The 26,642-nt window shown below is 41.0% G+C and overlaps 1 protein-coding gene across 3 annotated transcripts in view; it reads right to left on the bottom strand.

The window, feature by feature from the left end:
- Nucleotides 1-26,642, bottom strand: part of RIMS1 (regulating synaptic membrane exocytosis 1) — a 442,630-nt gene that overhangs the window by 40,976 nt on the left and 375,012 nt on the right. For all 3 annotated transcript variants that reach the window (XM_087438805.1, XM_087438803.1, XM_087438804.1), the window contains one exon: nucleotides 12,194-12,429. In XM_087438805.1, coding sequence (XP_087294931.1) covers nucleotides 12,194-12,429 — 236 coding nt within the window. The remainder of the gene's footprint in view (nucleotides 1-12,193; nucleotides 12,430-26,642) is intronic.

Genomic DNA, 26,642 nt, shown 5'->3' with positions numbered 1-26,642 from the left:
CATTAGGTGTCAATGTACGAATTTTGGGGGGACACAAACATTCATAGCAAGGACTGAGGCTCGGGGCACAGACAAAGATTCGAATTCTCTCCACCACCTACTAGCTGTGTGATTTTGGGCAAGTGACTTAACTTCTCTGAGCCTTTGCTTTTCCCTTGAAAATCCAGAGTCAATCACCGTACTCTGCCAGGAGCTCTGGGAGCGACCTCACAGGACTGCTGAGAGGACCACATGTGATCACGCACATTGAGTGCTTTACACAGGACCGGCCACATCACACGGGCTGGACACGCATGAGCCAGTCTTGTCGGCCACTGAGAGCCCCTTGATGAACACCCAAGGAGGGAAGGAAAGGTCTGTTATCACATCAACAGTACCGCCAGTGCTGAGTGCAAGGAAAACGGCAGCCACTTGAGTTCAGTGGTAACAACTGTTGGTCTCAGGCACTACGGACCTAAGACGTGATGAGGGGAAAAAGGGTAAAGCTTAATACAAAAATCATGGCTTATTTTCACCTTGGAGAAGTGAGTAAGACATTATTAAGAAAGAACAAGACAAAGGTAGCACAGTATGCGACTAAAAAGAATCCTTTAAAAATTAAAATTTCAGTTGATATGTATGTAAAGTTTGAAGTATTTATGCTCCTTACAATTGTATTTAATTCTCACAATTATTTTCCAGATAGAAAAGGAAAATTATTAATAATACATTAAATTTTATGGAAACTTTGAGTAATAAAGAACATATCTTTCCGTTATATTTAACTTTAAAACTCATTTTTTTTTTCAGGAATCCTTTCTCGATTAATATATCCCTATTCTTTCCTAATATGATCAGGCTGTTATTTTAAAAGCTTTCAGTAACTTTGCCCTCATGAGATGGTAGCATGAAAGGCTCTGAAAGACTGTGCAGTCCTGTAAAGAGAGGAGAGCCCTCTGCCTGTGATGCACTGCTGGTGAATGAGCTTGCAGACAACTAGCGGGCAAGGAAAACGCTTTCTGCCTCTCCTGTTCTCTGAAGGGCAGAGTTCTAAAGCACACAGGCTCTTCCCAAACGCTGAGCTGAAGGGTGTGCAGTGAGCGACAACTACGGGAGTATAAAAGCGGAACAGAGAGACGACAACGGGCATTACTTTGAATAAAGTCATGAAGCCATTTACAGGGTGAAAAGATGTGCCCCGATTGTCAACCTGTGCTGTCTGGGCCCCGGGAAGCCAGGACGTGCAACCGAGGCCCAGAAGCATCTACAGGAGACTCGAGGAGACAGGCGTTTGCCTCCAGCACCAGCAGCCGACAGATATGGTTCTCACAGGGCCACTGTGCCTCAGGTGCTCTCACGAGGGGACCTGAAATTCAGGCCATGCATGCCTCGGAAATTAAAGTCAATATCTGCAATTGCACTTAGACCAAATTCAAGCCATCTCTGGAAAATAAATATGCCATCTCACCCTGGTCAATGCATCTGATGCAACATTAAAATATTTGAATTCAGCCTTTTTCCTTCATGTTTCTGTATACAAAATTTGGATTAGATTTTCAAAATTAATTACATGATTTATGAAAGTGGATGGTTTTTCCCCACAAAAATATACCTTTTTTTTTTTTGAGGAAGATTGGTCCTGAGTTAACATCTGTTGCAAATCTTCCTCTTTTTCTTTTTTCTGCCCAAAGCCCCAGCACATAGTTGTATATCCTAGTTGTAGGTCCTTCTAGTTCTTCTATGTGGGACACCGCCACAGCATGGCTCAATGAGTGGTGAGTAGGTCCACACCCAGGATCCAAACCCGAAAATCCCGGGCCGCCGAAAAGGAGCATGAAGACTTAACCCCTATGCCACCAGGCTGGCCCAAAAATATAATGCTTTTGAGTCTTTACTTTGAAAGAGACAGTAAAGAATGATCCATGAGAAGACAGAACTATTATTAAGCATTATAGAAAGCCAAAGAACTGAATTGAAAGTAAATTTTTACTTTAAAGGTAAAATTTTCCTACTCTGACCTTGCTATTCACATAGACCGTCTCAGTAATCTCTAACATTTATATCAATTGGCATTTTTTGTCAATGATTTGCTGAAGATCATAGAATTTCCATGAAATTTTATATAACCTTTCTTAAAATATTTTCTGTTTCTTTCTTTCTTTTTTTCCTTTTTATAAACAACTGAATGGTCATTGGGGTGAACTTCCTGAGGCAGAAGTTGTAAACAGGAATTGCATTTTTAGCAGCAGGTGAATCACAGAGAGTTGATTAACTATCTCTTGGATTTATTTTCCTGTGGATTTCTGATCAATAGGCTTTCCTTTCAAGAGTCTCCCTCATTAGAGGCTCTGCTTCTATTTTCAGTTTCTCTAATGCATGTAGACAGATCAAGGATTCTTTCTTACACTTCCAAATTCAGAGTGATAAAAGTATCAAATTAAGATGTTACTTGCTTTGCTTATATTTCCTAGTTAATATACTTCTGCTTCATGAGAAGATAGCAAAGTGTTTCAATGCAACTATGTTTATTCACAAATATAATTTGTTTAGTTACTACATATAATTTATCATCTTTTTCATTTGAAACTTTTCTAAGTATAATATGATTATTTGCTATTTGACAGTTTGAAATTAAGAGCTGATTCGTGGTATTTCCATTTACAAAAGCATCTTCGGGCCCTGAGCTTGAATCTGGATGCTGACCGTTACTCCCGGACGCGGAGTCTGTGAGCCTCACTGAAACCTCGAGTAACAAGCGTGTGCGCCACATCCCCCAGTTACAAGAGGAGAATCTTCACCCAGTAAACGACTGTGTAACAAGCATCACAAGGTACCGCCCGATGGCAGAGCCTTATTTTCCACCTGAGAACTCACCCGCCGACTCGAGGGCAGGTGTGGTGGGTCCACTCTCCATGGGTCCCTGGTCTCTGTCCCCATCAAAAGGTAGAAGCCAACAACCCTGGACATTCTGCATTTCTTACCTCAGTATTTTCATGAGGTTAACAGGCAGACCTCTATCACGTGAAGTGACACACGTAAGAGGCTGTGGGAAACAGTGACACCTTTACCAATCATTATCAATGCCAGCTTTTATCTTCCAGTAATTTTCTAATAAAATGTTACTTTACTTGGCTTTTACTGTCATGGTAAAGAAGTTACCATCACAGTAATTCATTTACTGTCTGAAAACCTTAAAATGATAATTATCTATTGTTGTTTATAGAAGGGTTAAAACTGAAAAGCAAGAAGGTGGAATTATTGAATTATCATTGAAGTGACATGAAAGCAAAGAAGAGAAAGGGAAAGACAGGTAGAAAAATTACAGAAAAATCACTTCTCGTTAAAATTTAAAAAATGAGATGTATTGATTTCCTAAAAATAACAAAACCCACACAGAAGAAAAATTCCCTTTAAATTCACCCGCTAAGAACAGCGTATCAGGATGTTAAATGAAACGCCACAACATGATCAAGTAACGACCGCCTGCAAGTGACATTCCGGCTGCAGCATCATCCTCACCCCGTCGGCTGCTACCCGGGTCCTCCTGCACTGAAGAGGGACATGTATGAGGCCAAACCCCCGCTGCAGGTACCCCTGGTGATGCGAAGTGCATCAGGGACAGACCTCCACAGGTACCGACCATCAGGGAGGGACTCAGACGGCACCGCATGGGAACCAGTCAGCACCTTACAGAGATCAGAGGAGCGCTGTCAGCCGGGCAGGAAGCTGGAATCTGGGCAGGGCTTGAACCAAGAGGAGGATTTCGACAGGCAAGATGAGAGATGAGAACTGTCCAGGTGGATGGTTCGGCACCCGTAAAAAGGTACAAAGAAAGAAGTTTTAAGGCGTGTTTTATGAACCCAAGAAAGGTAAGTCTGGCTGGAGCACTGCCAGGAACGAGGTTCACATGTGTGAGAGGGGAAACAAACAGGAATCAGTTACTCACGTCACATGAAAAGCAGACATCTTTCACCAGTATTTCCCATTATACACACCTTGTTGGCTTCGCATCTGCACGACACCTGTGGCCCATACCGGACGCTGAATTTTATCCAGGTCAGATTCATGTCTAGGACTTCCTGTGGCCTCAGCAAGCACCATGTGGGGGACCGGATGGACATAATCCAGGCTGGAGTGTGAGGGGGACGGGGTGGCTCTCGAGAAGAGGGCAGAACACAGAAAACCCTCAAAGGCCTCCTGCACTCAGGAAAGTCTCGGTGTGCCCAGTGTAGGCACGTGCTCCCTGCTGTGACGTTCCCACAGGCGGGTGACAGATGCAGACCCTCAGCTCCCGGCGGGGGACGGGAAGGTGGAGGGAGGGGCTTCTCCCACTTCACGAATGCAGCCAGGGCAGGAGCCACGTCGAGGGCAAGGCTGGACACCTGAAGACGCCTGTCTTCTAGGGGGTAAGCCTTCATTCTGGAGAGTCACACTGTCTAATGTGAGATGATGTCACTGGGTGCTTGGTATAAACGCAAACACTGCAGGACTGAGGGGAGAAATGCAAGGTCACGGCAGTCGTGTGAGTAACTCCTGACTCTGAGACGCAGAGGGCACTGGGAGCCACAGAAATGACCACTGTTCTCTGGTGTCTCCAGCTGCGTCCTGCTCTTGGCACGCAGTTCTCGGCCTGGAGCAAAGGTCACGAAACTTTCTCTTTAAAGGACCAGACAGTGAATATTTTTGGCCTCGTGAGCCATAAGGTCTCTGCCTTTGGAGCATGAAAGCCACTATGCACCATGTGTAAATGAACAAGCACGGCTGCATTTCAACAAAACTGTACTTACGGACACCAAAATTGAATTTCATATAATTTTCAAGTGTCACAAAATATTACTGTGATTTTTTACAACCATTTGAAAAAATGTAAAATAATTTAGCTCATGGGCCATAAGAAACAGGCTTTGAGCCAGAATGTGCTGGCCCCCACCTAGTGTAGGAAGGCTGGGTGGGGGGCCAGAGAACTGGGTCTCTCTCTGTAGATTCATTCTTCTTCTGAGGTGGGTACTATTTATTACTCCATTGTATAGTTGGGGAAACTGAGGCTCAAAAGAGCCTTTCACTTTTTGTTTTCCTCAACAGTCTACCAGATCTTCTTTCCTGATATTCTACACTGCCTTCCAAGGCAGACTCATTGACCACAGCTGCCATTTCTGTGCTCATGATCCTCAATTGCCTAAAAAACCTTTCCAATGACTGTCCCAACCTCAACATGGCCAGAAGTGACAAATAGTGTCCTTTCCCAGTACCCACTCTCTCAGTGAACAACGCCATGAGCCTTCTCTCTGACACCCCCTCGTCCCTATTTCCCAGACCCTGGGGTACAAAGGCCTGTGATCTCCTCCACATTCATCCAGCTTTTCCCAATCCACCCTGGTGCAGGTCTCCTGCAATGGTGTCCTCAGTGCTCTTCCTTAATACAGTTTTTTTGTTTTTTTTTTTTAGCCCTGGCCTAACGTCTGTGCCCATCTTCCTCTATTTTGTATGTGGGACGCTGCCACAGCATGGCTGATGAGTGGTGTAGGTCCTCACCAGGGATCCAAAGATCCGAGAACTTGGGCTGCCAAAGTGCAGCACACCAAACTTCACCGCAACGCCATGGGGCCAGCCCCAATACACTTTTTTTTTTAAGTAAAAAAAGGCTGTATTATAGAACAAAATAAAATATTGAGAACCTATGATTGTTTTAAAAAAGCCATATAAAAAAAGCATCTGTGTGTACATGCAGTCAGATGGGATCACAGGAAAGTGGTTAAGAACATAAGGTCTGCTTCAATCTCTAGGAGTCGTGTGGGCTCAGGCAAGTCATGGGACCTGTAAAGTGAGAATAACAATTGCACCACATGGCTGTGTTTTGAGGACTGTAGAAACTAATACACAAAAGCAATTAAAACACTGGCTGGCATGTGGTGGTTACTTAATAAATAATAGCTATCACTGCTGATGATTTTATCAATATTAATAACACAAATACATAGAGACTAGCTAATAATATAGCAATATTTTCACAGTGAATTTGCAATTAATGGTGCTTTGCAGGAGTTTTATATATCTTCTTTTTGCTTTTCTGTGTTTAAAAATCTGAAAAACATCAGTAAAATAAAGATTTTACTAATCACTAATAGTAATTAGTAATGATTTTACTAATTACTGAAAAATATTAGTAAAATAAATCAACTAAAAATATCTCTATATTAAGCCACTCTGCATGAAATGAAGATGCATTGAAACTGGTCATCCACTGTAAAAATAATCAGACACGTTTCTCGTTACATTTGACCTACCGGAAATATAACAGCCATTCTGAAATTGATCTCATGCTTAAGAATTATCTTAGTACAGTTGATAACAGTTATCACCATATGTAATTATTGAGTACTTAGTACTGTGCTTTGAAGGCACATTAATAAATGTTAGTTTCCTTTCCTCCTCTAAATCCTAAAATACAAATTAATTATAAAAAATTAATTTCTCTCAAATAAATGTTTCTTCTGCCAAACCAATCTAAAAGTATATCTACATATTAGCCACACTCAAAATTTATAGCTCAGAGCAGGGAAAAGAACAAAAATAGAGCAGCTGGCGGGTGTTTGAAAATACTAGCCTTATTAGGGCATCTCACCAGGAGACGAGTTACTAGAGCTGAACTGAATCTCTAGTAACAGGAGTGAATTCCTGAGCCGGACGGCATCAGTAAACAAAGAGCCCATGCTTACATTCATCTGACGGTTTTTCAGACTTGAGAGTCATTTCTGGCACCATGATTTTGTGCTCAGGAAACAAAGAACGTGAAACATTACATTCCTCAGAACGTTTCTCTTGTGCTATTAAATGAATCAAATAAACGAGGTACGGACAAAGAATTTAGATTTCAGTCCACAGTAACTTTCAGTTTCTGAAACTTTTGGGGGGTGCCCATCCTTTGTAAGAATTTTTTCTTCCATTGTTAATAATCAGCAGAGCCAAGAAGACTGATCTTAGAATGTTCCAAGACCACCTGAGCCTTCCTTCCCCGCAGCGACAACTTACTGTTATAAAGGAAATGGCGAGAGCCCCACAACGCAGCACTAGACTTAAAATAGAGAGAATATTCTGGTCAACTGGATTGGTTGGAAGGAGAAAAAATCAGTCCTGGGGCAAACGTAAGACATTCATGTTATTTTCCCAAAGTCAACAAAGTGGGGGGTGCAAGCTGGCACTGACTTGACGTATTTCATGGTCTGCTTTACCTGTGGGACTTTCAGGAAGAAAAGCGGCAAGAGATCAGCAGAAGGGGACTGAATACCTTGGACACTTTCCTGCGATGACTATTGTCTCAGGACAATGTGAACTTTAAAGTAATGCCTTGCACTCATGGGGAAGTGAGCTTATTCAGCACCATCCCTTTAGGTGCAGGTGAGTTCAAGTTACAGTTTTCTGTGTATATCATTTTTTTCTTGAGAGTGGAACAGGGTAATTTTGTTAGTTTCATCTACGATTTCATCTCCAGAAATTAGTGACATGCCTCAGAAATACATTAACTCTTCTTAAGCTATTTTGAACTTAAACATCCATAAATATATCTAAAACTTCTTAGAATACTTATATTTTTGCCCAAATAATCATGTAGAATAACGAACCCTATAAAGTTTTTAACTCTACTATAAACCTTCTGAAATGTTTCATTCCTATGATTATAATGAAAGAATTAATTTCATTGAGATAAATTACCAAAGCAAAGAAAAATAAAATCTTTTAGACCCATATTCTGAGTAAGAATAAGAAAAAGATCTGCTCACTGCCTTGGGAAGAGGTAGTGTCAACAGACGAGAGAGAGAGAGCAGAGCTTCCATTGTCCCCAATTCACTAATATTCACAGTGGAAAGAGTCGAAATCGTAAATGGCCAGCCCATGCAGATGAACTTCCAGAATGAGTGACAGACTCTAGACCAATCAAATTTTATCTCAGAATCTTGAAGACAGGCAAGATGGTCTCAAAGAATCCTGTGATGATCTCAGTAATCCTGGTGCGGACACTGGAGATGCACAAAGGCAGGGGTGACAGTCTTGAGAGACATAGACATCTATGAACTAGATGCCTGCAAGTGTGACACTGACCCCAGGTGAATGTCTTTAAAGTCACCCTCCAGAGACTTTGCATGATCCAAACTCAGTGGAAGCCAGTGCTGCTCGGCGGTGCTTTCATTAGTACCGATTCTGCCAACACTCCTTACCCGGTCTCCTCTCTCCACTTGCTTTGCCTCCTGTACACTGAGGTCTCTGACTCAAGCTCCCTCAGCTTTCAGTATTCCCACTGCAATATCCCTCTGGATTTCAACCATTTCTTCTTTTCTATCAAAGTCAGGGGAAAAAAAACATCTTTCCCTTTCTCCAAGAATAACCTTGTGTCCTTGAATTATCCCCTTTGTTCTCTGGGACTTTGCCTCATTAATTGAAATTCTTCGTCTTGTACCTTTCCCTCTCTTCATCTACAGGTGCTCTTTCTACACCTCACCCTGAAAAAATGCTCAGACTCCTTTTATTCTAAGACACACCCAAACACACACCTTACTTACTCCTAGTACCCCCTCAATTACAGAGTCTGGTACAAGAAAAATAAGAAATGTTGGTAGAATGAATGAAAGAAAGACTGTTCACTCTTGATCTCCTTTCTTCCTAAAGTTTTCTGAAGAGAAGTTCATAATAATTGCCTCTCTTTATCCATCCTTCCAGCCCCAGCCCCATCCACCTGCATAGGCTTTAGGGTGGTGGGACAGCCTGAGTCAGCCCCACTGTAGACCCTCTAGCCACATGCCCTTGAGCTCCCACCCATGGTCTCTGCTGTTCTAGTTCCTCCTACCCATGACAAGAGCCCCGTCCAGTGGGGGAGGGTAATTAAAGTGGAGGCAGATGAGATGATGGCTACAGAGAGAAAGCTGAAATGAATGACAAAATGGAGAGTGGGAGGGGCCCGAGCCCATGCTGAATCCCACCCCACACTGGAGGCACACTCTATCCTCATTCCTGCTCGCTAGTGTATTCAAACCTACCGTCAGGAATAACCCTTCAGTCTCCAAGCCCAATGGTCTAGTCTCATTCCCTAGCTTCTCCAATCTTTCTGCAGGATTAACCAGCCTCTCTATACAATTCTCTCCTCCTCTCTGCTCACTCACTCTTTTTCTAGATCCTGCCCCTGACCCTCTCGCATTCTCCCGTCTTCCCTCACCAGCTATTACTAAACATGGACGTTTCACCTGGTCTTCTGTTAGTTCCACCTTCAGGTCATTCCTTGTTCTGAACAAGCTTGCTCCTTTCCATTTCCGGGGCTACTTCTCTACCTCACCACGTCATAAATTTTCATCTCACCCACGAGTCTCGACCTGACACCCTTGCTTCCTCACTGATTTTGGACATCCTGCTTCCAGCTAAGCTTCCAGGAGCACAGCTTTGTTTCTTCTATTTTCTTGGTTAAAAGTTCTCCATCAAACAGTGAGCAAAGGTCCTCAAAGGGCTTTTAAGACAGGGCCCCATCTTTTTTTTTCTAAATGCATTTCCCACTACAGCCCTTTCACACACCTTTGCTTTAGCCAAACTGTGTTCACGGGCTGGGATAATTTATAGAAATATATATTCGTGTTTTTCTCCCAGTATTTTTCTTTCCCTTTTCCACAAAATTTTTAGCCTTTTAATAATTTCCAGAAAATTATTTTATGCATTACCAGTCTGAGATCAATGGTTTTATTTCATAACAAAGACATTTAAATAAATTATATTAGTGTTTCTTAAAGTTGGATAAATTCCAGACAGTTTTTTTCCAGGATGATGAGCCTGAGGAAGAGGGAATTCAGAGAAAATTTAAAAATGGGAAAACTACTCTAAGGATTTGCAACTATAAAAACTGTGGTATTACAGAAAGGAAGGGCTGGAAATTCAGAGACGTGGGACTACTGAGCTTGTTCAAAGTGGGACACCCAAAAGGAGCTATCTTATGGGAAATTAACATTATGGAATTTCCTTGGGTGAAGAGGAATCTGGAAATACAAGTGTTATTGTCACGTGGAGAAGCTGAAACAATAAAGAAAAAGACTTCTTAGAATGAGAATTCTGAACTTTGGTGACTCTTCACAGGAGAGAGGAAATATAATCATTGAGAGAGGAAAAAATATCACTTGTAGAAGAGGGAAGAGGGAGAAACACCAGGCCCTGGCCTGAAACCAAGAGGAGTGGTTACTGAGGTCTTCCACCATTCGTCATCTGCCTTAGAAAGATCAAGAATAATGAGAATAGTTACCAAACCAAGGTAAAATGATGATGTATAAAGAGAAACAAACAGTGTTACACCTGCCAAGTCCACAGGCGGACATCTCATCCTACCCACCCACCCACCCACCAAACAAACCGCGTCCTAGGAAGATGAAGTCCAAGTTCATTCACTGAGCCACCTTGCGACAGAAGGGTTTCGTTATCCTGGCTTTGTAATCCAATGTTCTTTTTGCTCCCATACTTTGCAACCTAATCTCCTAACGAGGGTATTCCACAGAAGTTATTAATGCAACTTTCAGGAAGGTAGGTATCATTTTTAATTCAACAGTGAATATAATCGGGATAAAGTTTAAATTAATAAAGCAAAGGGGCGGAGCGTTTCAATGACAATCATTTGAACCTTTTACCTACAAAGCTGGGTCACAAGTATAGCTCCTATGTAAAATTATTATTGTGTTTTATTCTAAGAAAACGTAATTCTACACAACTGGTGAATGATACAGAGGGAACTAACTATAGAGGAAAATACCAAAAGAGAGACTGTGGAAAGTTGGGGAAGAAGACACACCATCTCCTCAACTCAAAGTCTCTCCACGGAAACACTGGTTCCCCAAAAAGACATCAAGGGACACTTCCATCTCATCCAAGGGATGGAGTATTTTGAAATTGGGTGGTGAAAGCCTTACCCACTCCCCACACTGTAATGCATCTTTACATCAACACTAAAAACCAAGACACCACCGTCAAAAAAAAAAAATAAAACCAATGAAAAATGCCTCCTAGTCTTCAGGAAGAATCCTGACCCCAAGGAAGACAGATGATTCTTCTCCACAATAAACAGCTGGTCTTACCAGGATGGCAGAGAGGCAGATCCCTCATGGAGATTCTAGCTAACCTGGGTTCCTTCTAATCCTACGATTTTCAGAAAGACAAACCTCTGTTTAGATAAATAGCTGTATGCACTAGTTCAATTTTTGAACAGCTCAGCATTTCCTACCTCTAATTTGTCAATTTTTCCAGTAGAATGCATAATGTAAAATAGGTACTTTCCAGGATGCCAAGTTAACTATAAAAAGGATTTCACGAAGGTTTTTCACTAGAAGTAAATTTTGAGACCAGACTTTTGCTGTTAAGGAATAAAAAGTACAACCAGTGGTGATAATAGGAGAAACAGGTGCCAACAACTGAAATCAGGTGAATATTTCACTTACCTCTGGTTCCCATAGCACTGAGAACAGTAACGAATTATCTGATACGTCTGATCAAATATTATATAATTTTAGGCAGCTTTTATATTTTACAATACAGAAATAACCATCCTCCCTCTGTGTTTGCTTTTTCCCTATATACCTTGAGGACATAAAGCTTTTAAGATTTATAAGCAGTAGAAAATACTTGAAACTCCAATTTGTATCAAAACATTATTCTTTGCACGAAACCACTGACCCATTTTTCTAAAGTAAAAATAACTGGTAGGTTTTTACTTTCATTGAAAATATACCAATCACAGTTCAATTATTATATTCACACAGCACCTCGAAGACAATTTTTCAAGTTGCACAACTGACCTTCTTTTCTATAAAAATACAGAGAAAGCCTAAATTATAAGTCATTGTATTATGGAACATTTTGAAAGGAGAATCCTGTTGCTTTTCTTGCATTTAAATCAATTTAGATCTTTAATACTTCTTTGCATTTCCTTGCATATTTGTAAGCACGGCTTCAATTTTTTTTAACTTAAAGGAAAATATCTGACCACCTTATAGATTGACAAATGATACCTTGTTAGATAGCTGTACAGAAAAAAAAAAATAAACCCATACATGTAACAGATTTCCAGAGACAGAAATAAACTTCCTTTGCAAAGAAGAATCCACACACGGCACGATCCCGCCACAGACCACCGCGTGGAGACTGACTCTGGTCTCTCAGCAGGAACCTGACACATGTGGGTGGAATCCGCATCACTCACCTGTCTGGCTTAGCTGGGAGGTGCTTCGACTCCTCCGAGACACTATGGCGACCACTTTGGCACTCAGGCTGGACCTCCTTTTCTTTCCACCTGCTCCGACGGTGCCCACAGCCGTGTCCGACTGGCTGCCATCATTGTGCTCCAGTGTGTACATCTCTCCGCTCACACTGGTGCTCTTCGTGATGGCTCTTCCCGAAGTCCCCATCCGTCTGCCTTGCATTTTAGGGGTAAATGAACTATATTTACAAAGTAAAAACATATATGCATCCATAAATTACAGGTCAGCATAACTGGAACCCTGAATCTAATTTATTTTTAAATAATCCAGGCAAATTTTTAGGGGGAAAAGCCAGTTGAGTAGTATTCATATAGCTATAAATACTTTAAGATCATATCACCATCCCCAAATACGTACTAGATGTACCTTAAGACAATATTATTTCAACACAGAGTAATCTATAAACTTTTTAAAGACAGTAAAAAGAAATGCAACCAATGCTGTCTGTGGGGAGGTAAATGTGACTGACCAATTCTGTAAATAGTTACTATGTTACTTTCAGAGAAAAACTAAAATATTTAAACCCATAAGAAAAGTTCATATACATTCCTGAGGAAAAAAGTATTGCTAAACATTGATACTCTGAATTCGCCACATGACAAGGTTTAAAGATGAAAACAGTACTTGTTCCAGTTTCCCCTCCGGATTCTACCCACAGACATCCCCTTTGCTACCTGAGGCTGACAAGTCTAGGAAAGACGCTAGTGAGGCAAACGCCCTTCCCCTCTTCCTTGGCCCCTGTCTCCTCCTCACAAATGCCATCTCACTTCCCCCTTCAGCTCACGCTCCGGGTTGAGACCTTCCTTTCCTTTTTTTTCTCCATCAAAACTGACTTGTCTCTGTTCCCAGACTGCACTAGTTTATCTGAGTAGATCACTGTACTTCTCTCCCAAATGAATACATTATTGCTGAGCATTTCAGGCACCATGAAAGGTTGATGGGAAAAAAATCCTAGTTGCCAAAGTAAGTGCACGTCTGTGAGCTGGGGAGCAGGGGCAGGCGAGTGGGGAGCCGGGGTGAGGTCCCCATCTTCACATTACACTGACATGCAGCTGTATCACCCATCGAGAACTTTTTGGTCCAATAAAGACCTGGTTTGATATATCTGAAATGACCCTCTTAATTTTAAGTTTCTTCAAAATATTTGTAGAAATTGGCTTACGTGACGCTCACCACCATCTTGATGGTCTACTTCTTGTTTTGAAATACGAAATACATGACCCAATAGCTTCTTTTAACAGTGATGACACTTAATGTGCAAGTCAGAATAAATCCTAATATGACAGAAACAATAAAACAGAAAGTCTTCGGATCACGTAACGTGTTGATGGTCACATATACAATGAGTGTTTCAGTGGAAAGGGAAATTGGTATGGGGTGAGTTCAGAAAGGTGGCACGGCAAGATCGTGGGGGGCTCAGAAGCATGGAAAAGAAACAAGACTGCCCGGACCTTAGATCCCTTCACAGATTATGAATTGAAAAGAGAGACCTCTGGAGTGATCTGGAGTTTTTAATCCCTGGCTGCATTTCTCGAATTGGTCCACATCAAAATTTTCCTGATAATACAGTAATAAGATACGTATATTCTTTCAATTTATTCGAATCATCTTTTCATGAACTCAGTTGATTTTTTTTCTGTGAGGAAGATCGGCCCTGAGCTAACATCTGGCAATTCTCCTCTTTTTGCTGAGGAAGACTGGCTCTGGACTAACATCCGTGCCCATCTTCCCCCACTTTATATGGGACTCCTGCCACAGCATGGCTTGACAAGTGGTGTGTTGGTGCGCGCCCAGGATCTGAACCGGCGAACCCCAGGCCGCCGCAGCGGAGCTCGCACACTTAATCCCTTGCGCCACCCGGCCAGCCCCTGAACTCAAAGTTTTAAAGCCATTTGCAAGTCTGATAATTTTGCTAGGCATTTAATACAGTCTCTTTTTCAAAAGATTAATGAGGACAGCGTTACATGTGACCAGTCCAAAACGGATTCCTGGGGGGTTTACACACTCAACTGCAGTGAACTTTCTTTCCTGATGAATATTATGGTCAGTTTTCTGTCTTCACCAATTTATTTGAATGCATTACCTAAATCTGCCACCTCCTTCAGTCTACTCTTGTTACCTGCTTTTTCTACGATTTTACTTGCAGACTTCTTCTGAAGGATACAGAGAAATGTCAGGATTTGGTCCATTTCACAGTCATAATATCCATCTTCATTCAAACACCTGTGACTGAGAAATCAGGTCTTTTCATCTCTCATCAATATTTCCAGAACACTCCCCACAGTGGTTATTGTAAACCTCTCTTTTGATGATTTCAATTTTACCTTCACAGTAAAGTATGGATAAACTAGTATGTACCTTTTTTCTCCCCATTGTTTCCATGAAAATGGAATTCTATCACAACTCTCAATTTCTATTTTAAAAATCATTCCACAAAAAAATACTATTGTGAAATTTTGGACAAGGTTCTTTAGGTTATAGAGAAGTTTAAAAGAACAGAAAAATGTTTTCTATAATATTTCTATCATGAAAATTTACTCAAGATGAGCTAGGAAGATTCAAAATATTTTTCATGGATATTTTATTACAGCAATGAAATGATCTATAATGTTGCCAAATAAAAATTCTGAAAAAAATTTTAGGAAATCTGTATAGTCAGTGATTACCATTTTCGGGGGGTGAGTTAAGAAGTTATGTTAAAAATGATTTTGTGAATAAACATAAGATTTTTCCTCCCAAAATAAAACATTTTGTTTAGAAGCTTAAAAGCATTCTCAGCTGACCTGAGGACCATGCATAGCTTCCTGAAGAATCCAGAATATGCTGTTCAATGAGAACACGTCGAGGCATTTCAGCTCTTCTGCCGTCTAACTGAGGGGGGAGGGGTGGGGGTCTGATCAGTCAGATTAATTAAATCAATGTGAAAGTCACTGTTTTGGCACAAATATGTTTTCTATTCTCCTATTTCTTGGCTTTTTATTTGTTCTGCTTCCACTGATGGAAACCTACACCTGTTGTTTCTCCTGTCATCTGGTGGCCTGAACCCTTCAAGAGGAACTTTAAGGCTCTCTGCTTTACAAAGCTTTTTGGGGTCTCTCAGCGTCATGACTGCTGTCTCCCAGCACTCTACTTTGTACTTTGTACTGGTTACATTAAAATCCTGATGTTTTCAGTTAGCATGCACCTACGAATCACAAATTTGCTCCCGCCCCCTTCCCCCTCCGAGTGACTCCATGACTCATGGGTATAAACAAGGGATCTCCCGGTGTACAGCGACTGCGATGCACCCACCTTTACATCAAACACAGCCCACCCTCCTCCTTTGACACCCCTCTCCTGCTCCTGCTGACTGTGCTGAAAGGTCCTCAGAGTCATCTGTATGTCCTGTCCTCCTACTCTCTTCTGACTAACCTGAATCAGGCGGTGTCCCCGCCGCTTCACCAAAGCCACCATTTACCTGTCACCAGTGACTCCATGACCTGTCACTTCACAGCCCTTATCCTTTGACCTCTCAGGACATCATGTATCTGACAAAGCTTTTGATTCTTTTGATCTTGAAACACGTGATCCTTGTGATTTTCCCACTTCGTGCCTCATGGGCAGGACCTTTATCTTCTCCATCCCTAACGGCTGAGGTTCCTCAGAGGCCAGCCCCTTGAGCTGGGTTTCCCCACAGAAGCCCAGCTCCCTGGATGTCTCGTCTGGTCCCAAGTTTCACCTGCTTCTATGTGCTGCGGAGTCCAAGGCTTTTCTCCGTCTTGTCTCAGCCCTTAACTCCAGATTCATGCATCTAGTTATCAGCTGACATCCTCACTTGGATAAGTCTAAGAAGGCTCTCAAAGATAATGTGCCCAACCCAACCAAAAACTGCTCCCTCTCTAATACTCCACACCACACTAAGGACAGCCGTTCACCCACCTGCTCAGAGGAATATCCGCCTCCATTCTGTTAAGAAAAAAAAAAATATCTAAACTTGGAACTTAGACCAAAAAAAAGGTTACCTTACCTTTTAATGCCATGCTTGAGCATTACGTGACAAGCCCACCTAAGGGCCATTTGACCCCCAGGGGACTTGACCTCCAGTAAAGTCTCTGACTTACTGCTTACTCTTACAATAGTTACAGTCAGCCATTTTACAACTCTGTAAAGTTAGATGTTAACTAGAAGAAAACCAATAAGGAGCAAATGATTACCATTTAGTAGAGAGGACAACCCCAAAGGTTATGGTTTTATTGACCTAGAGAACATCATCCAGTTTTGAATCTAACTGAATAATAATATTCCAGCATTTCCTTTTTTTTCCAATGATTACATATGGGTGTACGTAAGTACATGAGCCTCCTGTACCATCTTTGGAACCAGTTTGTCATCTGGTTGGTTTTCTCACTGATGAGTTAAAACTCTGACATTTGCTCTCTTTCTTATAATTCTTGAGAATTATATTTTGATAGTGTTGGAAGCCCCATGAAAATGCTCACATGGACCCCCTGCTGGAGCCAGTTAAACCGAGATGTCCGAGCAGGCACCCTGGCCTCTGTACGCCCACGGATGCCTTTTCCTGGCTCCTCGATTTAACATCAAGTGGCAGCAGAACATTACTTTCAGTCTCTGTTTCTCTGTTTTCTTTTCTCTGCCTCTGGTTTTCTATGTTTGTTTGTTGCTGGTCCTGGTTCTTGGTAAATTTGGCTGTGATTTTGCTTTGTGTGTGACTGAGAGCACACTCCCCACCTGTGGCAACAACAACAGGGAATCTCTCTGTGGATGAAATCTGTTGGACGCAGACATCAGGGATAAATTAAAGGTTGGGTGAGAGATCACAGAAAATCCAGTTGTTAATCTTTAGGTCCCTCTGTCCACACGCCACTAAAAGCTCACGTCACTCAAGAACGTCTTGTCCACAATGAAAAGAGTCTGGGCTTGGGTTTCTTTGGTAATTTTGGACCCACGGCTGAGTGGTAAAACTGAGGCAGCTAGTTTTCTCTGTACATTTAAAAAATAGTCTTTTCATTTGGTGATAAAGATCTCTTACTTTGTGTGCACCCCAGGGATAGCTGTCTAGACAGACAGTTATTAGATTTCAAGGTATCTTAAATCTAACATAGCTCCTGTTCTGATTGATCCATACAGACAAATAAGTGCTTGTAAAATTCTAGTATAATTAACTAAAGAATCCCCAGAGAAAAAAGAAACTGAACTTCTAATACTTTGAATATGCTCGCCTTTTAAGAAAAATCCATTCTCAAGAAATTGCTAACTCAGAAGAATTGTAATATAAGAATCTAAATCCACAATCAAAGTGAATTCTTGCAGATATCAAACTAGTTTGATAAATTTGGCTTAAAAACAGCTTTATGAAACCACAGTGAGATGCCGCTTTGCACGCACTAGGACAGCCATAATAAAAGGGACAGTAACAAGTGTTGACAACAGTCTGGAGGAACTGGAACCCTCATACAATGCTGGCAGGAATGTAAAATGATGCAGCCGTTTTGGGAAACAGTTTGGCAGTTTAGTTAAATTAGAGCTATCATGTGACCTAACAGTTCCACTCCTAGGTACACACCCAAGAGAATTGAAAACATATATCCACACAAACACTTATATATGAATATTCATATCAACATGATTCATAACAGTTAAAAAGGGGAAATAACCCAAATGCCCATCAACTGATGAATGGAGAAACAAAATGTGGTCTATCCATACAATGGAACATTGTCGACCACAGAAAGGAATGAAGTGTTGATTCGAGTTACAAACATGGGTGAAGTTGAAAATATCACACCACGTGAAAGAAGTCAAATGCAAAAGGCTACATACTGTTGGATTCCATTTAAATGGAACGTCCAAAGTCAAACCCATAGAGACAAAATTCGGATTAGTGGTCGCCAGAGGCCAGAGGAGAGAAATGGGGAGTTACTGCTAATGGGTATGGGTTTATTTTGGGGGATGATAAAAACTTTCTGGAATTAGACAGTTGTGATGGTTGCACAACTAACTGTGAATATAATAAAAACCACTGGATTGTAGAATTTAACAGGGTCAATTTTATGGTATGTGATTATATCTCAGTTTTTTAAAAAACAGTTTTATGTCTTCTTCCAGATTTTATCAGTGTGGTATATAATACAAGCACAAAATTTTATTTTATTTTTTGAGATTTAGCTTGGTTTCCTCATGGACACACTAGTTAATCTAGAATTCCTAAACTTCCTATACTGATTTTACTTAGTGGATAAGCTAACATTTCTTCCAATAACATTTAAGATTATGAAAAATGTAAAATTATGTAATAACTAAATCAAACTATAATTCCGAAAAAAACTCTGATATCAACAGTAATTAAGTTGGAGTGTCACTTTAAACATAATTTCCAAGTGATTAATTAGTTAACTTTAAGATTTACCATTGGTATTAAACTTCATTAAGTAATAAAAAAATTTTGAATATCTGGACAATTTCTAAGTAAGTTAGAATATAAAACTTGTACATAAAAAGCATCTAATTTTATATGTTGTATAAAACTTTGTCTATGGTGGCTTTATCGTTGGATGATGTTAAGGTTTACCTTCATTTTTTAAACTTTAAGAAACGCCTGAGGGATGCTGTGAGTGCGGGGTGTTCACTGTGCACTTGCTGGGCTGATAAATCACTTGCACAGGGCAGCATGTTATGCTCGATTATCTATCTCCAAGTTTTCTCCATGAAAGAGAGGCTTAGATTAAAAGTTGTAATTAATATGGATGGTTCATTCTAAACTGGAAACAAAAATGGAAAAAATAAATGAATACATATTCAAGGTAACAGAAGTGTTTTTATTTGTTAAAGGAAAAGAAGGAAATCATTTAATACAGTGAAACACCTGGAATATGAATGAAGACAGTAAAAGTCAGAGCTCGGGTGGCTATATTAAATTCTAGAAGGTTTGAGGAAAAGCGAGTTATTTACCCTGGTTTACTGCAGTTGTAAACAGTAAGTCTGAAGAGCAAAAAAACATAAAACTTTGACCAACTGTCTCCATTTGATGGAAATATTCACAGTAATAAGAAAGGTCTGTGAGTTGTTTACTGACAGGTGTTATATTAATGCAAGATTAGAATCTGGTTTTCTGTTAAAATGACTAATTGATATAGCATGTTTAGTTGAGAACAAATTTCACTCAATCAGTCCTGGCAAGCTCACCCCTGAGAGAAGAGTTGTACTTCACATGCAGAACCGACACGTGCAGAGCCTGCCAAGGAAGCTGGTCTAGCACCTGTTCTCCAGCCTCCAGGATCTTAGAACTACAGGTGATAAAGAAGGTCACGTCCTGCGCTTCAGCAGAACTGGGGACCTCACACCGACAGGCACTGCAAAGGAAGCCTGGTGCTGACATCCCTCTGGCCCACGCTGTAAATGACACATAGGACTCGGTGTGACATGACTCACCACAAAGCGGCAAAGGTGCTCGGATAATCTATATGCATCTAATCTAATCAAAGATGCCATCAATATTAAGATATATCAACATTTTATGAAAAAAGAGAGAAAAAATGCTGCTGATTAAACTGACATGCCATCAATTGTAAAATACAGACTGACCACGTATAGGGTAAAGTACAAACCAGTGTGCACGGCAGAATCAACGGAATTATGGTGACAGATAATTTAGAAACTCATTTCAAACAAGAATTTTAAAAGACTGATAGAGGCCGGCCCGGTGGCACAAGTGGTTAAGTGCGAGCGCTCCGCTGCGGCGGCCTGGGGTTCGCCGGTTCGGATCCCAGGCATGCACCGACGCACTGCTTGTCAAGCCATGCTGTGGCGGCGTCCCGTATAAAGTAGAGGAAGATGGGCATGGATGTTAGCTCAGGGCCAGTCTTCCTCAGCAAAAAGAGGAGGATTGGCATCAGATGTTAGCTCAGGGCTGATCTTCCTCACAAAAAAAAAATAAATTAAAAAAATAAATAAATAAAAGATTGATAAAATAAAATTGAAGCCTCATGAGCTAACATTCCCTAAAACAGACTAAAGAGACTTTATGTGACCTATAGATACACAAGGATCGATCATATCAGCAATCAGATCTGCACCTTGAGTTGCCAGATTCTGGCTCATTATTCTAATGTACACTGGTGGGCACACTATTTTGGAACAGGATGAAAAGATATGGCCTAAAATATCTTCTCATTTTCAGAAAGGAAGGATACTTTCAGGAAAGGCAAACGAGGGGCTATGTAAAGATGGTTCCCACTCTTAGTGACAAATTTAGCTTAAAAAGAATTATAATCAATTTCTATATATTCAACAAACCAAAAGAACCTAGACAGGTCTTCCATGACTCCATGGTAAGCCTTGAAAGGGACAAGTAATATAATGCGCATTAGAAGATGGCTGTAATACCCATAAATTCATAATACTGTTTACAAAATACTAAAAGTCAACCCAAATTATTTGAGTCCTCCACGTAAGTTGGATCAATACACCAGTTACTAATCACCAACGGTGAATACAAACTGATCAAGAGAACCATCCCCAAGCATCTACCCTATAATTCCAGTCGTTAAGACACAGGGCCTGATACCTGACAGCCAAGACGGCACCACAAACCACCCCAAGCTGTCCCGTGGACCTGTCTGGTAGGAGGCACCGTGCCCTCAGGTCAGATCACCACTTTTACTCAATCCCTGCAAGTGGGCCAGACCCCAGGAGTAACTGCCTCTGTGTAATTCTTATTGAATTTCACTCACACATACATACCTGTATTTATATGTGAGGCTGTAAGTTGTCTTCATATTGAGGACTTACACACATTCTGTTAGTTTATTCCTAGGTATTTCATGTTTCTGATTATAATGTATTGATGGTATCGTATAAATTTCATTTCCTAATGTCTGTTGCTGGTACATAAAAATACAATTGATTTTCATATATTGACCTTGTATCCAGTGACTCTGCCAAATTCATTTATTAATCCCAATAGTTGTTTTCTAGATTCCTTTGTTTTTTTTTTTAATATGTGTGATCATATAAACTGTGAATAATGACAGTTTAAATTCTTCATTTGCAATCTTCACAGCTTGTATTTGTTTTTTCTTGCTGTATTACTACACTGCCAGGTCCAGCACTGGCCAAGACATCTGAACAACACTGAATAGAAGTGTGAGTGGCATCAGGGAACACGGGGGAAATGTTCAGTATTCCACTACTAAATACGATGCCTATCATAGAGTTATTGTAGATAACCTTTACTGTTTTGAGAAAATTCTCTTCTTAGTTTGCTAAGATATTTTATAAAACGTGTGTTGAATTTTATCAAATGCTTTTTTTCTGTATCTGTTGAGATGATGACATGTTCATATGGTTACTTTAATTCTATAATGAATTACATAGAGATAATGTCAGACTAGTCGTGCATTTACAGAACAAAACTGTGTTCATCATAATGTATTCTCCTTCTCTCTCTCAAAATTTCTCTCAATAGATAGACACATCGATAGACAGATAGAGAGGGAGAGATAGGTAGATAGATAGATAGATAGATAGATAGATAGGTGGGTAGGTAGGTAGGTAGGTAGGTAGATAGATAGATAGATAGATAGACGATAGATAGATCACCCTGTGACAGAGACTGGAAGTCTCCACTTAACCAAACAATGTAAGAGCCGTGCTCCGTGATGGCAACACTGGCATGAGGAGAGTGACCATGTCCGCAGAGGGGACAGGAAGTCTTTAGGGAAGCCCCATCAAGCTGGAACAGACATCCTGAGGTCCAAAAATGTCTAAAAATCCCATAGATGGAATTTTTAAAAAGTGATATCTCTCTATCATCTCTCTCTATCGTCTATCATCTACCTATCTATCCATCTATCCATCTATCTATCTATCTATCTATCTATCTATCTATCTATCTATCTATCTATCTATCTACCTACCTACCTACCTATCTATCCACGCATCTATCTATCTTTCTCTCTCTCTATCTGGATTAAATTTGCTAAAATTTTGTTTGAGGCCTTTCATCTATCTTAATGAGAGATTCTGGCCTGTAATTTTCCTATCTTGTAATGTCCTTACCAAATTTACCAAGTATTGGCTGGCCTCAGACAGTCTGAAAGTATTTCTCCTTTTTATTCTCTGGAAAAATTGTATAAGACTGAGAGCATTTATTCTTTAAATATTTGGAATAATTTACCAGTGAATCCACCTGGGTGAGGAGTTTTCCTTGTGGAGAGGTCTAAAACAATTATAGAATCTTTTTCTAAATAAATATAGGACTTTTCAGAGTTTTAGTTGTGCCTTCGAAGGACTTTGTGGATTTCATCTAAATCAAGGTTGGGCAAACTTATTTTGTAAAGGACCAGATAGTACAATACTTTAGGTTTTGTGGGCTGTACTGTCTCTGTTGCAACTACTTAACCTTGCTGTTGTGGTGAGAAAACAGCCATGGATGACATATTAACAAATGGAATAGATGTGCTCAATAAACCTTTGTTCACAAAACAGGCAGTGGGCCATGTCTGGTCTGTTGGCCATTGTTTGCTGACCCTGATCTGAGTTGTAAAACTTATTGGCATAACCCTGTTCACAATATCATTTAACTGTCTGGTAACCTGCGCTTGTATCTCCCTTTTCCGTTTCCTGATGGTGGAATTACTCCCTTGCGGACTTCTGACGCAATTACCTGCGTCGCTGGAGTTGGGTCCACCACTGGGGTTTGTTTTTAATATCACATCTGTTCACTCTTTTTCTTCTCTTTTCTGCCTAGCTAGTTTAATTAGCTATATTTTCTCCACTATTAGCATCTGAGTTGTGCATTCTTCTAGTATTTATTAGTGGCTACTCTAAAGATTAAAATATGCCCCTTGACTTCTCAGAATCTTCTTTAAATGAGAAATGTTATCCCTTCCAGAATAATGCAAGAAGTTGACTCCATTTACTCGCCTCCAACCTTTCAGGCTGGTATTTTATATGTTTTACTTCTACATATGTTTTAACTACGCAAGAGGTGGCTGTCGTTTGTTCTTACTATTACTAACTCTCTCCAGTGCTCTTCATTCTTCCTCAAGTTCAGTTCTTCCAACTGGGGACATTTTCCTTCCACAGGAAGTGCAGGTCTGCTGGGGATGGATTCTCTTAGCTGTTTTTATTCATTCATTCATTCATTCCTTGTCTGAACGATATTTTCGCTGGGTAATGTTTACTAAGCATAAATTTTTAAGTCGGAAGTTTTTATTTGTTCCTATGGTATTCTTTATTTCAGTCATTCCACCGCTTTTTAGCTTTCATAATATCTCTGCAAATTTCAGCCAAAGTCTATTGTTGCTTCTCTGAAGATAATCTCTCTTTTTCCCCCTGAGATTCTTCTAAGAAATGTCTTTCCTTTAGTTTTCAGTACTTTGATCATGATATTGCTACATTTTTTTTCTTTTCATATATCTTTGGATTTTTAAAGATTTTTGGACTTATAATTTGATGTATTTCATCAGTTTTGGAAAATTCTCAGCCAGTACCTCAGTATTTGACATTTCCTGTCATTTCCTCCCCTTCTGGGACCCCAATTACACATGCTAGACTTTCCATCACGTCACCTTTGTCTCTTCTGTTCTCCTCCCATTTCTCTCCTTTTTCCTCTCTGTGCATTGATTTATATACTGTCCACGAACCAGCTCACTAATTCTCTGCTCTGCTGTTTCTAATATGCCATTAAACCCACCTATTAAATTACTTTTTTTGTATTTTTAGTTTTAAAATTGCCATTTAATTTTTGAAAATGGATTCCAGGTCTCTATCCTCCTTCGTTTTCTAGAACATATTAATCATGGATATTTGAAAGCCCCTATTTGATAACCCTATTGTTGGTTGTTAGTCAGTTGGTCCTTTTTTATTAATTTAATTTTTTTTTTTTTAGCATGCCTCACAAATTTTAATTAGATGCCAAACATTGTGGATGAAAACCGGGAGAGGCTCTCGACAGTATTCATTCCTCTGATAAGGGTAAAACTGTCCTGTGGTTGGTAGAGATCATTCATCTTGTTCCCATCTGGAGCTGGGTTCAGGCTCTGCCATCAGTCACAGAACCCACGGCTCCTCCCAGGGTCTGGTCCCTGGAGTCTGCACAGGACATGGAGGTGTCATCGTGCCCTCTAACTTGTGGAACCTGGAGTCCATTTCTGTTGCCCAGCACCGGGCAGCTGCTAGTCTGTGCTCTCGGCTCTTTAACCTTCCAGCTGCTTCTGTCCGGTTTCTCGGAGTCCCTCCCTGTCACGCGCAGCTCAGCAGTCCACATACTACTTTAGGGGGATCTGTAGCAAAGTTTGGAGCCCCCCCTACACAGCTTCCAGCTCTGTCAGCTCCTGAACTGTGCCGTCTGTCTCCTCAGTCCCGGAGGTTGCTGCTGTCTGCCCGGGCTCTGCAGTCCCACGTCCTGGATGGAAAGCGCCCTCAGCGGAAGCAGGGCAGAGCTGGCACTCACTTGTTTCTTTCCTTCCTTCAAGGACTAGAGTCCTCATGTTTCTTCTTTGGTCATTGCTCTCAAGTGTCTTCACAGTTTTCTGTTTGGTTATTTGTTCTTGTTTAGCTTTCGTAGTTTCCTAGGTGGGAAGGTTAGCCTGGTACAAGCTGTACTGTCATGCCTGGAACGGGAAGGGCTGTGTCGTCTTATTGTTTCTTTTTGAACAATGGTAGAATTATCCAGACCAGTGATCAAGATTTCCATATGGTTAGCAATGAAGATGTGTATGTCATAATTGTGCTACAGTAATGTATTCTTTTCGCAAACTACACCAAGCAGCTTTTTCCATACTGGTCCCTATATACAGCCCCCACTCGCCCACTGCACCAGGGGACGGCAGACTCGTGGAGCTCCTCCTCTGAGGAGATACCATCTGTTACTGTGAGTATAAAACACTGTTTCAGGCTGTCCCAGGGCTGAAACTTCCCATGGCCCTCACAGATTCCGGGTGGGAACTTCTGACTGAGCGTTTTGAGGCTGTGCCACTTCTTTCAGAGAACTCCACATTCTACTTAGTAGGTGAATATTTGAGCATCTCCTCTTGGTAACAGCTGTAATTCTACACTATAACTCTGTCTACACCTCTAAGCATTCTGATACACTCTCACTTCATACCCACACTGACCTGTAGGTGCATGCAGTAACAGCTGTAATTCTACACTATAACTCTGTGTACACTCTCTAAGCATTCTGACACACTCTCACTTCATCCCCACACTGACCTGTAGGTGCATGCAGTAACAGCTGTAATTCTACACTATAACTCTGTGTACACTCTCTAAGCATTCTGACACACTCTCACTTTCCCCCCACACTGTCCTGTAGGTGCATGCAGTAACAGTTGTAATTCTACACTATAACTCTGTCTACACCTCTAAGCGTTCTGATACACTCTCACTTCATCCCCACACTGACATGTAGGTGCATGCAGTAACAGCTGTAATTCTACACTATAACTCTGTCTACACCTCTAAGCGTTCTGACACACTCTCACTTCATCCCCACACTGACCTGTAGGTGCATGCAGTAACAGCTGTAATTCTACACTATAACTCTGTCTACACCTCTAAGCGTTCTGACACACTCTCACTTCATCCCCACACTGACCTGTAGGTGCATGCAGTAACAGCTGTAATTCTACACTATAACTCTGTCTACACCTCTAAGCGTTCTGACACACTCTCACTTTCCCCCCACACTGTCCTGTAGGTGCATGCAGTAACAGCTGTAATTCTACACTATAACTCTGTCTACACCTCTAAGCGTTCTGACACACTCTCACTTCATCCCCACACTGACCTGTAGGTGCATGCAGTAACAGCTGTAATTCTACACTATAACTCTGTCTACACCTCTAAGCATTCTGACACACTCTCACTTCATCCCCACACTGACCTGTAGGTGCATGCAGTAACAGCTGTAATTCTACACTATAACTCTGTCTACACCTCTAAGCGTTCTGACACACTCTCACTTTCCCCCCACACTGTCCTGTAGGTGCATGCAGTAACAGCTGTAATTCTACACTATAACTCTGTCTACACCTCTAAGCGTTCTGACACACTCTCACTTTCCCCCCACACTGTCCTGTAGGTGCATGCAGTAACAGCTGTAATTCTACACTATAACTCTGTGTACACTCTCTAAGCGTTCTGATACACTCTCACTTTATCCCCGCACTGTCCTGTACGCAGGAGCAGTGGGCATACGTCTCAGTTCTAGGTGAATACAAACACAACTTTATCGCATAAATATTAAGATATACTTAAAATCACAGATATAGGGCTCACATCAGCTCTGTTTTGCACCATGTTAGTTAAGAACAGTACCTCCACATAAGGCACCCAAAATATGATTGGTGAATGAGTGAATGAATGCATGAACAAATGAACAGGAAA

The sequence above is a fragment of the Ceratotherium simum genome, chromosome 13, assembly GCF_057802395.1.
Source record: "Ceratotherium simum simum isolate JZ-2026a chromosome 13, ASM5780239v1, whole genome shotgun sequence".
NCBI classification, from domain to species: Eukaryota; Metazoa; Chordata; class Mammalia; order Perissodactyla; family Rhinocerotidae; genus Ceratotherium; species Ceratotherium simum.
The sequence above is the reverse complement of the archived record's forward strand: the minus strand, read 5'-3'. Positions and strand labels throughout refer to the sequence as shown.